This window comes from Heptranchias perlo, chromosome 3 (assembly GCF_035084215.1).
Source record: "Heptranchias perlo isolate sHepPer1 chromosome 3, sHepPer1.hap1, whole genome shotgun sequence".
NCBI lineage: Eukaryota > Metazoa > Chordata > Chondrichthyes > Hexanchiformes > Hexanchidae > Heptranchias > Heptranchias perlo.
The window spans coordinates 39,425,278-39,437,408 of record NC_090327.1 but is presented as its reverse complement, the minus strand read 5'-3'; the positions used below and the strand labels follow the sequence as shown (position 1 = coordinate 39,437,408).

General features: G+C 47.1%; 1 protein-coding gene across 1 annotated transcript in view; it reads left to right on the top strand.

Moving 5' to 3' along the window:
- The window catches only part of tmem71 (transmembrane protein 71), a 43,122-nt gene that overhangs the window by 19,223 nt on the left and 11,768 nt on the right, over positions 1-12,131 (top strand). The window contains exons 5-6 of the mRNA XM_067979083.1: positions 6,481-6,653; positions 9,130-9,324. Of these exons, the coding sequence (XP_067835184.1) occupies positions 6,481-6,653; positions 9,130-9,324 (368 nt within the window). The remainder of the gene's footprint in view (positions 1-6,480; positions 6,654-9,129; positions 9,325-12,131) is intronic.

Here is a 12,131-nt window from a genome sequence, read left to right as displayed (position 1 = left end):
ACCTTGCTGGGAGCTAAGTATTTAAGAAAATATAAGTGCGCGAAATAGGACAATCACAGCGCACAAATACAAAACTGGCCTGTTCACATTTTCGTGTGTGTAGTCAGGCCATTTTGTCCATGTGTAATTGGGCCCTATTTTGCACACAGAGGGGAGACATGGTGCAGGTGTGGTGGGTGCTCACTCTCTGCATTCCGTCAAGAGGACCGGTTCCTGACTGGGGCAGAGATTGCATCATATAGAAGGCAAGTGTCTTTATAGACAACACTTGGACCATGTGATCTTCTGGACTGGTTCCGATCGCCTGAAGGGGTCGGAGAGGAATTTTCCAGAGTATTTTTTCCCATATTGGCCCTGGGTTTTTTCTTTTTTTTTGCCTCTCCCCGGAGATTACATGGCTGAGACGGGGTGGGAGGTGGGAGGAAGTGTTTAGCCTTGATGGTGTGGGGCAGGCTTGATGGACCAGCTGGTCTTTTCCTGCTCATCAATTTCATATGTTTGTAGGTCTTTATAATAATTAAAGGTATACATAATGTTGAAATAAGCAAACTACTTAACTTGGACAATAAGGAGGATTCTAGTACAAAATTCACAACCCTTGAGCAAGATTAAAGATCAAAAAATCATCCCCATAGGATAGTGGAGTACACTCTCAGACAAGGTGGTTCATATTAGGTCAATTGTCATCTTTGAAAGAGAGCTGGATTGATATCTTTTGAGAAGAGGAATCATGGATCTGACTAATTTGACGATCTGTCTTGTTTCATTTCATACGATTCTGTGGAGTCGAATGTACAAATATATGCTGCCTGTGGGCAGCCTTGCCAATGGCCGTAGGTATCACGGAACCGTGAGCACACTGCCCACGATTTTCCGATATGTAGGCTCCAGATGAAGCTCTCCAGGGTGAGCACACATTCGTTAAATCAGCCTCTTATTTTATTAATATTCCTTTATAGCTGCTTTGATTTGATTTGTGCTCTGACTGAGCACAGGTTGACCAATTGGAATGTGCACTGTTTTGTAAATAAGGTATATTTGAGTTGATTTTCTTCTCTGTCTTTACATCTGAGGAAACTGCATGAGCTGGATATGAGAGAGAGCTTTCTCTCCTTATTGTCAACAAGTTGTTGGGTTGGCTGCAACTGTCTGTCTGGTCTGGCAATTAATCAGTTACGGGATGAAGGACTAACAAGCAGCCATTAACGTTTTCTCTGTCCAGAATCATGAAACTGTTTAAACTCTTGGGGATAAAAATTGGTTATGGCCTGTTTTCAGCCACACTCCACAACCGGTAGGCCAGAGGTTTGCCCAAAATTGGGCCTCGGGCTTCATTTGAATAATTTTGGCGAGCAGCCAGCAGATGACCTGCACCCAGCGGCAGATCACCCATTGCTAGTGTTCCAATTTGAGCCGGCTACTTCGCCGGTAAGTTCTGAGGGGGCGGAAGTAGAATCAGGAGGGCAGTGAATGTGGGCTGCAGCAGCCCTCAATAGCGGTGTGAAGCTGAATGGAGCACCGTTTCTCCTTCTGGCTCCACATTAAGCTTAAAAATTGTTATTACCTTATTGGTGGCAGCCGCCTGGTAGGCCCCGTCCACACCAAGGAAACCTGAGCGGAGCAGGCCCTGCGTCTGCTGCTTTCAGTGCAACCCAATTTCCCAGAGAGGTCATAAATCAAAGGCTAGGCCTCTCATTAACATATGCAAGAGGCCTAATGCATGTTTTAGGCGGCTGCCAAGGAAGCCTGAAGGATCACTCGACCCAATACATGAACAGACTTATTTCAGGTGCCCTTGGGGTGTGGGCTGCCGGCGCATTTCTTGGAGAGTTAGAGTACGGGAAATCACGACCCAAAATTGGTCCCCCCTCATTGATTTTACGCCCAAAAAGATGTTGAATTTCTCCCCCGTAGTCTTTAGGGGTTATTTGTCCATCAGTAAGAGACCAGGAGAGTATGAGGCATCTTGTACTAATTTCCAGTGAGTTTCTCAGCAGCACAGAGGGTTCATTGTTCATCCCAGGCATGCTACCTCCAGATTACTTTGCACATTAGGTCCCATTATGGTTCATAGGAAGCGTGACCATGACTGTGGGAGCAGTACTTTGTGCTAGGCATGGGAAAAAGTATTTGGACAGCCCAAGTTATAACGTGTAGTGGTAGCCTACGTGGGATTAAATCCATCTGCAGATGAGAAAAATGTTACCAGAAGGAAACAGAAGTATTTAAGAACAAGTGCTACAGGTCGGTAAGATGTGAATTGCAAGCTAGAAGTAGCATGTCTGGCTGCAGAGGAAGAGGAGAAAGAAAGTGTATACCAGTTAGAAGTGCTTAAACTGCTCAGTCTGCAGAGGAGCAGGGCAGATTTGAGGAGAAAAAGGAGCATTGGCACCAGGCGGTGCAGGCTGTACAAAGGTGGAGGAACAGAAGAAACAACACTGACATGCACAGGAACTGGCAGAGAAATGTTTATCAATGGCAGGTCCTGTAAGTGAAGGAACAGTTATTCCTGCTCATAACTTGACAATTACCAAATTTTAAAGTAGTAGATGACATAAATGAATTATGAGAGAGTGGAAAGAATTTCTTTCTATTAGCAAACTACCATAAATGAAACAGCAAAATGTGGAAAATTTTCTGCTGTCACATAGTGGTAAAGCATTTACTTCCTTTGCACATGTGGCTATGATGGCCCTTAATATGGACTAAGATACTATAGAATGTGCAGTTCTTACTGTTTATCACTTGAATCCTAGAGCATACAGGCAATAATTTGACATCCAGGCAGCATTTGACCGAATGTGGCATGAAGGAGCCCTAGTAAAATTGAAGTCATTGGGAATCAGGGGAAAACTCTCCAGTGGCTGGAGTCATACCTAACACAAAGGAAGATGGTAGTGATTGTTGGAGTCCAATTATCTCAGCCCCAGGACATCGCTGCAGGAGTTCCTCAGGGCAGTGTCCTAGGCCCAACCATCTTCAGCTGCTTCATCAATGACCTTCCCTCCATCATAAAGAGGCAAAGAGAGAGTATGAGAATAGACTGGCGGAAAACATAAAAGGGAATCCAAAAGTCTTTTATAGGCATGTAAACGGGTTGTAAGAGGAGGGGTGGAGCCGATCAGGGACTAAAAATGAGATCTACTCATGGAGGCAGAGGGCACGGCTGAGGTACTAAATGAGCACTTTGCATCTGTCTTTACCTAGGAAGAAGGTGCTGCCAGAGACTCAGCAAAGGAAGATATAGTTGAGATATTGGATGGACTAATAATTGATAAAGAGGAGTTACTAGAAAGGCTAGCTGTACTTAAAGTAGATAAGTCACCCGGTCCAGATGGGATGCATCCTAGGTTGCTGAGGGGAGTAAGGGTGGAAATTACGGCGGTACTGGCCATAATCTTCCAAACATCCTTAGTTACGGGGGTGGTGCCAGAGGGCTGGGGAATTGCAAATGTCACAGCCTTGTTCAAAAAAGGGTGTAAGGATAAACCCAGCAACTACAGGCCAGTCAGTTTAACCTCGGTGGTGGGGAAACTTTTAGAAACGATAATCCGGGACAGAATTAGCAGTCACTTGGACGAGTGTGGATTGATTAGGGAAAGCCAACATGAATTTGTTAAAGGCAAATCATGTTTAACCAACTTGATTGAGTTTTTTGATGAGGTAACAGACAGGGTGGATGAGGGCACTACGGTTGATGTGATGTATATGATCTTTCAAAAGGTGTTTGATAAAGTGCCGCATAATAGGCTTGTCACCAAGATTGAAGCCCATGGAATAAAGGGAGCAGTAGCAGCAAGGATACAGAAGCAGAGAGTAGTGGTAAACAGTTGTTTTTCGGATTGGAGGGAGGTGTACAGTGGTGTTCCCCAGGGGTCGATACTAGGATCACTGTTTTTCTTGATATATATTAATGACTTGGACTTGGACTGGGTGTACAGGGCACAATTTCAAAATTTGCAGATGACACAAAACTTGGAAGTGCAGTGAACAGTGAGGAGGATAGCGATAGACTTCAAGAGGATATCGACAGGCTGGTGGAATGGGCGGACACGTGGCAGATTAAATTTAACGCTGAAAAATGCAAAGTGATACATTTCAGTAGGAAGAACGAGGAGAGGCAATATAAACTAGAGGGCACAATTCTAAAAGGGGTACAGGAACAGAGAGATCTGGGGGTAAATGTGCACAAATCGTTGAAGGTGGCAGGATAGGTTGAGAAAGCGGTTAAAAAAGCATACGGGATCCTGGGTTTTATAAATAGAGGCATAGAGTACAAAAGCAAGGAAGTCATGATGAACCTTTATAAAACACCTGGTTCGACCACAACTGAAGTATTGTGTCAAGTTCTGGGCACTGCATTTTAGGAAAGATGTGAAGGCCTTAAAGAGGGTGCAGAAGAGAGTTACTAGAATGGTACCAGGAATGAGGGACTTTAGTTATGTGGATAGAGTGGAGAAGTTGGGGTTGTTTTCCTTGGAACAGAGAAGGCTGAAAGGAGATTTGATAGAGGTAATTAAAATCATGAAGGGTCTAGACAGAATAGATAGAGAGAAACTGTTCCCATTGGCAGAAGGGTCACGAACCAGAGGACATAGATTTAAGGTGATTGGCAAAAGAACCAAAGATGACATGAGGAAAAACTTTTTTATGCAGCGATTGGTTAGGATCTGGAAAGCACTGCCTGAGGGGGTGGTGGAGGCAGATTCACTCGAGGCTTTCAAAAGGGAACTGGTTAAATACTTGAAAGGAAAAAACTTGCAGGGCTACGGCTGAGCGGGACTATCTGGATTGCTCTCGCATAGAGCTGGCATGGAATCGATGAACCAAATGGCCTCCTTCTGTGCTGTAACCTTTCTGTGATTCTATGATAAGGTCAGAAGTGGGGCTGTCGCTGATGATTGCAGTGTTCAGTTCCATTTACAATTCCTCAGAAAATGAAGCAGTCCGTGCCCGCATGCAGCAAGACCTGGACAACATCCAGGCTTCGGCTGATAAGTGGCATGTAACATTCGTGCCGGACAAGTGCCAGGCAATGACCATCTCCAACATGAGAGAGTCTAACCACCTCCCCTTGACATTCAACGGCATTACAATCGCCGAATCCCCTACAATCAACATCCTGGGGGTCACAATTGACAAGAATCTTAACTGGACCAGCCACATAAATACTGTGGCTACAAGAGCAGGTCAGAGGCTGGGTATTCTGCAGCGAGTGACTCACCTCCTGACTCCTCCAAAGCCTTTCCACCATCTACAAGGCACAAGTCAGGAGTGTGATGGAATACTCTCCACTTGCTTGGATGAGTGCAGCTCCAACAACACTCAAGAAGCTCGACACCATCCAGGAGATTGATTGGCACCCCATCCATCGCCTTAAACTTTCACTCCCTTCACCATCGACTCACTGTGGCTGCAGTGTGTACCATCTACAGGATGCACTGCAGCAACTCAACAAGGCTTCTTCGACAGCACCTCCCAAACTCGCGACCTCTACCACCTAGAAGGACAAGGACAAGGGCAGCGGGCACATGGGAACAACACCACCTGCATGTTCCCTTCCAAGTCACACACCATCCCGACTTGGAAATATATCACCGTTCCTTCATCGTCGCTGGGTCAAAATCCTTGAACTCCCTTCCTAACAGCACTGTGGGAGAACCTTCACCACACGGACTGCAGCGGTTCAAGAAGTTGGCTCACCACCACCTTCTCGAGGGCAATTCGGGATGGGCAATAAATGCTGGCCTCGCCAGCGACGCCCACATCCCATGAATGAGTTTAAAAAAAACATTTCAAAAGTTGTGGAAAACTCTCTGATGTTTATGCTGAACTGCCAGTAGAGAACTCACAATAAATATTTATCATATAACCAGAAGTAGATGAGACACAGTATGTGACAGATGCAAATATATATTTATTTCCTTGTCGTAGGTGGGGAGGACACAATTTAATTGTTATCTGTGAGCATTATATTAAGAGATCAATTGTTATTTTTATTAATCTTGGAAAAATATTATACCGCTATACTGAACACCTGCTCGTGTGGATTAGCACCACTGTTGTATTCATCTTTCAAAATCTTTTTTGTAGTATTTTTCTAGCCTTTATGAAATGTATTTTGTGCTGCTAATTGGGTTAAGATTGAGGCTTGTTGGGACATGATAGAGGGAGCTTTACTGGTTGTGCTCTACTTGATCTTGTCGTGCTTAATGATGACACTGAGTGGATGAAATGGGAAGAACACCATTCCCCAACACTAGTATCCTTCACATTGGCAAACACAAAGTGACAGAAAACAATAGAGTGGAAGATGAGCACATACACAACTATAGGATGAGAAGCTTTCTTCCCCCAGTTTTCTCCATGAGCAATGCTGCAGGAATTGGTAGATGGTAAAGTGTGATTCACAGTACCCAGTATGCAGCATAATCTTCCAGTTTAGGTTATTTACTAAAGAAACGTTTTTAAACTTTGCAGAATTTTCAGACGGAGGAGGAGGGTTCGTAGATCCTTTGCAAGCCTTTTTTCCATAGATTCCTCCAGTTCTTGGTTGAACAGCAGTCTTTTCGGTGGGCCTGAATGTCCTCTTGCAGAATCCTCTTGGATTGATGGGGGCAGTGACTTCGACTCCAGCTTCAGTCTCAACCAGGGTATGTTTCAATAATTGCAAATGAGTAGAAAAGAACACTTTAGTAATTTTATTTTTTCTAAATAGTCAGAAATTAAAGACTGAGGGCTCTAAATTGAGCCGCGAAGCGCCTGTTTTGTAGGAGCTATGCGGACTCTTAAGGACTCAAAATGGTGTGACGTGCGCAAGACTTTGTTATCTTGGTAAAGGCGTTCGCGCACGCCTTTACCAGCTAACAAATGCTGGCAGCATGTAAAGTAGGGAGAATATGCGGTAGATCAGTGTGCAACAATGATTTAAAGGGACATATGTGATTTTGGAACTTGACGCTCCAGCCTCGCACAGCTGAACAGGTTTTAAACAGCATGGAGGACCTCCTACCAGTGCTATTTAAAGTGATCATGCTGGAGTTACAGGTTCGTTGCTGGATTATTGTTTCTAGCTGTTAATGCATTTGTACCTGTTTTTGGAGGTCTCCTATACTTGAATACTAGGACTAGGGGACATAGCCTAAAAATTAGAGCCAGGACTTGCAGGAGTGATGTCAGGAAATGCTTCTACATGCAAAGGGTGGTAGAAGTTTGGAACTCTCTTCCACAAACGGCACTCGATACTAGCTCAATTGTTAATTTTAAATCTTAGATTGATAGATTTTTGTTAACCAAAGGTAGGCGGGTATATGGAGTTAGGTCACATCAATCTGGATCTCATTGAATGGTGGAACAGGCTCGAGGGGCTAAATGGCCTACTCCTGTTCCCATCTTCCTCTGTTCCTATAATAAAGTTTGAATAAATATAGGGATGGGACCTGCATCTGTGTTTTATGTGTGCGATGTCTGATCTCCATTCAGGCTCCGTGTGGAATAGTATTCTTATATTTTGTAGATATCAGAGTCCCGCAGATGTTGAGCAGCCCAGTTGTTACTCATTAAAAATTCCAGAGTTCCCATCACCATGCTGCACAACATTGCAGCACAGATTCACTTCCCAATTGACTTCTAACACCTCCTGCAGCCACACTGCACCTCCCCTTTAAGAGGTGCTGGCTGCCTTTAAGTGGTGCTAGCCACTCCCGATATCTGGGCCCCCTGCTGGTGTGTAGCTACTCAACAGCGCAGGTAGCGCTGGCTGGACACAGCAATCGGGTAAATCACCAGACAGCATGAATGTTACGTGCTGCCTGCATCTTAACAACCAGGCGAGGGTTAATCACGCACTGCGACCCCCGTGCCCGTTTTCAGTGTTTATCCAATATAACCCCCTAAGCCTTGGTGTGAGAACATTTTGAACCTTCATCGTAAACCTGCGCACCACCTGCTCAGTTGAGCCATGCAGTATCTGCAGCGTACCTGCGTCATCTCTTGTTAGCAGAGATAAAAACAGAAAATGCTGGAAATGCAGAGCAGCTCAGACTGTGCCGTAGAAATTTGTTGATGCCGTGCCCATTTTACAGGTGCCTAAGCGCCCATTATAGTGGGCGGAGTGCGCACGGACAATCCGTGCTGGAAGTGCACCACCCTGCTATATTGGTAAAGGCTGAAGTATAGGCATCCGGGCCCATGGCTGAATCAGACGTTCGCAAATAGGGGGTCTAACGCCTGTTCGAGGCCCCCTTCCTGAAATTGGGCTGCACCGAACACAGCCGACACTGGGTCTGCTGTGTTCAGGATAACCCTGCCTACATGTGGCCTAACCAGCAGTCCTTAACGAGATCACTGGAGGCCGCCTCCATAAAGGTAAGTTTTTTAAAAAAAAATACTCACCTAAACGTGGAGCCAGAAGAAACAGAAGAATTCCTCCCCACTCCACAGCAGTCCTGAAGACTGTTGCTAACCCCAGCTCGGCCCCCGCCTGATCACCTCCCTGCCGATTGCCTCCCCTCCTCCTTTGTACATAGATCATTAAAATGCCATGGACAGGTACAGAGAAAAATCAAAAAGGCTAATGGAATGCTGGCCTTTATACCTAGAGGATTCGAATACAAGGGGGTAGAAGTTATGCTTCAGCTATACAAAGCCCTGGTTAGACCACACCTGGAGCACTGTGTTCAGTTCTGGGCACCGCACCTTTGGAAAGATATATTGGCCTTGGAGGGAGTGCAGTGTAGATTTACTAGATTGATACTTGGATTTCAAGGGTTAAGTTACGAGAAATGATTACATAAACTAGGGTTGTATTCCCTGGAATTTGGAAGATTAAGGGGTGATTTGATCGAAATTTTCAAGATATTAAGGGGAACTGATAGGGTAGACCGAGAGAAACTATTTCCGCTGGTTGGGGAGTCCAGGACTAGGGGACATAGCCTAAAAATTAGAGCCAGGACTTTCAGGTGTGAACTCTCTTCCATAAATGGCAGTTGACGCTAGCTCAATTATTAATTTTCTCTATATTGCTCTTGCTAGAAGAAACTACTCTGGAAAGGGGAAGTGGAACATTTGAACTTCCACCAAAAAAATTTGTATATGATTGAAATGCTGGAACTCCCTGTGTTGTTTCAGAAGGAAGCAGTGTGGATTTGTCCTCCACTGGTAAATCTTGGTTATCGGAAGAGAACCTGCCCTTAATTAACGCTGAAGCCTACTCCACAGAAAGTCTATTGGTAAACAAATCGGCAGAAGGCTACTTAGATCTTCCTTCTCATTCCCGGTTACTTCCTGCAAAGTGCTTCTTCAATAACATGCCAAAAAGTCCAGGTGAGCCAACAGTGTTTCCACACATGGATGATAAAAATGTTGTTAAAAAGGGTGAACTGTTCATTGAGGGGCCACTTGGTAGCTGAGATCCAGCCGTTATCAATTTTCAGCTGTTTGATTTTGTTCTTGCAGTGCAATTTGTTTTGGTCGCCTTCGGAACAGCATTTTATTGTCGTCACTTGTTCATTAAAACTAACCACAAAACCTTACTTGCAGCATGCCAACTAAGCAGTAATTTTGGTTGGCTTCATGCCAGCATGCAGACTCACTAGTACTGAGCACAGAATTGAGGATCTAGGGGGGAAAATTCGATAGGGCCCATTTTCGGACACGGGTAACGTGATCCGCTATTACCCTGTGCCCGATGGCCCCTACGCAGGCAGCATGTGAACTTCGAGCTGCCTGCTACTTACTGTGATATCTCCGTGCAGCCAGCGCCACCCATGCTGCTGAGAGGCTACACAAAGAATGAGGAAGCCGGAAATGGGGCATGTTCAGTGCACGTCGTCGGCAGTCTGCATCTCTTAAAGGTGCAGGTGCACATTTTAAATGGGACATGCACGGTCCACTAGAAGGAGGGAAAGATGGCCGCAAGGATGGCAGGACTGGCGCGATAGAGGGCCCAGTGCTTCTCCGTGATGCACTGGAGGCCCTGGTGGAAGGGGTGGATGAAAGGAGGGCCAACACGTACCCGCAGGGTGGCAGGAGACACTCCAGACTGCAGATCCGCAGGCTGTGGCGCAGGAGGTCAACGCCAGGCGCATGGCACCACGCACGTGGGTGCAGTACGGAAAGAAGTTCAGTGATTTGACACGGGTGGTCAAGGTGAGTGAATGCAAGTGTCAAGTGGCACATCCTACCCACTGCACCACTGCTCCACACATCACACCCCCCCATCACCCACCCACCCAACATACACTGCTCATCCGTACGTAATGCTGCACTTGGCATGCTGCATCTCACCCGCACACAGTACCACACTTGCAGGCCACACAACCACCACTCACAGGCCACGCACACTGGCAGCTATTCGACCACAATAGGCACATCACCCACACACCTTGCAGGATACTCACTGACGCACTGTCCTCTGTCCTGCAGGAGAAGGTGACTCATAACAGCCGGCAGCAGGAGAGACCGGAGGGTGGACGGGAACACTTGCACATGCTCACCCCCTAGTGGGCCGTCACTGCAGCCGTGACAACATGCCGCGCTGGAGATGCCGATGAAGGGGGTCTCTGCATATCTAATGCTCCTTCTCATTTCCCGCATCTCCCTCTTCCCATAGTCTTTTCTGACTCACGTGCTGCAGATGCTGGCGGCACGCACATCTTACTTGCTCCTCTCCCCGCTCCACAACTCAACTTGTTTCCCTTTGTCATTGCAGATACCCAAGAACACGTGGTGGCACCGTCCGAGGAGGAGGAGGAGGAGGAGGAGAGGGAATGGACACGGAAGCCACACCGTCACTCGATCTGACACTTGCTTGCACTAGCTCAGAGACTGACACTTCGTGTCGTTTAGAGGCTAGTTTAGAGGAGGGATCTGCACGTGGTGAGACACCGAGCACAAGTGCGCAGGGGCCGGGGCGGGGGGAACGGATATCGCAGGTGCCAGCTCGCCAGAAGGCGAGGTCGCACAATGGTTCTGCTGCAGAGGAGTCAGATGATGACTTCGATGGGCCAGGCTACAGAAGACGGCTGATGGGCGTACACAACCAAATGCTTGAGGCACTGGGAAACCTGCCAGAAAGCCTGCACACAATGAGAAGGGCATGGAGGAGTCCAGCTCCAACTTGGAACAGGGCTTTGCGCAGAACTTGGAGCCCATCCTTTCCAACATGGAACGGGTGGTCACCTCTATCAGCGCACCTATGGAACCCCACTATGAGGCAGCGTCTGATGGCCGATGTCGCGACTTCCATTGCAGCATAAACCGATGTGATCAAAGGTCTGCAAGCTACGGTTGCTGCTCAGACCGCTCCAATAGACACTCAGACTGTTGCTATCGTGGCTCTGGGTCCACTGTGGAAGAGGGCTTCCAGGGCATCACAGCACTCCAGCAATCCCTTCTCCAGCTGATTACCAGGATTGGTGAGGTGCCCGACGACAGCATTCCTGCTCCCACCCCTGCCACTCCGTCAGTATCCTTGTTGTTGCCTGTCGGCCAGCCAGGCCAGACTGCTGCAGCCCATGCTGAGATGGTGCAGTCTGAAGCCAGACCCTCCTGGCCCAGAGCTGCTCGAGGTCGTTGTCCAAGGCCATCTGCACGCTCCAATTGAAGGCCAGCAGCCTCCCGCCACCCATGCTCCAGCCGCTGGGGAAGCAACTCGTAGGAGCACTAGGATAGGTAAAGGCACACGAACAACAGGCATTAAGACAACGCACAAGGGTGAATAGTTCTGTTCTGTTTCCATCATTTCATTGATGAATGTGACTTTGAATTTGCATTTGGTGATAGTTTTTATTTGTGCGATGAGCTGAGGGGGAAACCAATGTGCAATCAGATGGAGGGCGATTTGATTGTCTTGTGGGAGCGGAAAGATGGAGAGTGTAGGACTGTTGGTGAGTTGGGGGATGTAGTTCAAATTATTGATAGCGGGCACGGATCAGGTGAGCACGCAGAGCCCTTGCAGACAAGGCATGTGGTCCCTGTTGCATCCTTGCGTCTTCCTCCACTTCCTCTTCTGGCTCCTCCCCCTCTTCCTCCTCCTCCACCTCTGGCTCAGGGTCTTCTGCAATCATTGGTGGCAAAGGTTGGTCCCTCATGATGGCGAGGTTGTGCAGCATGCAGCATACCACCACGAA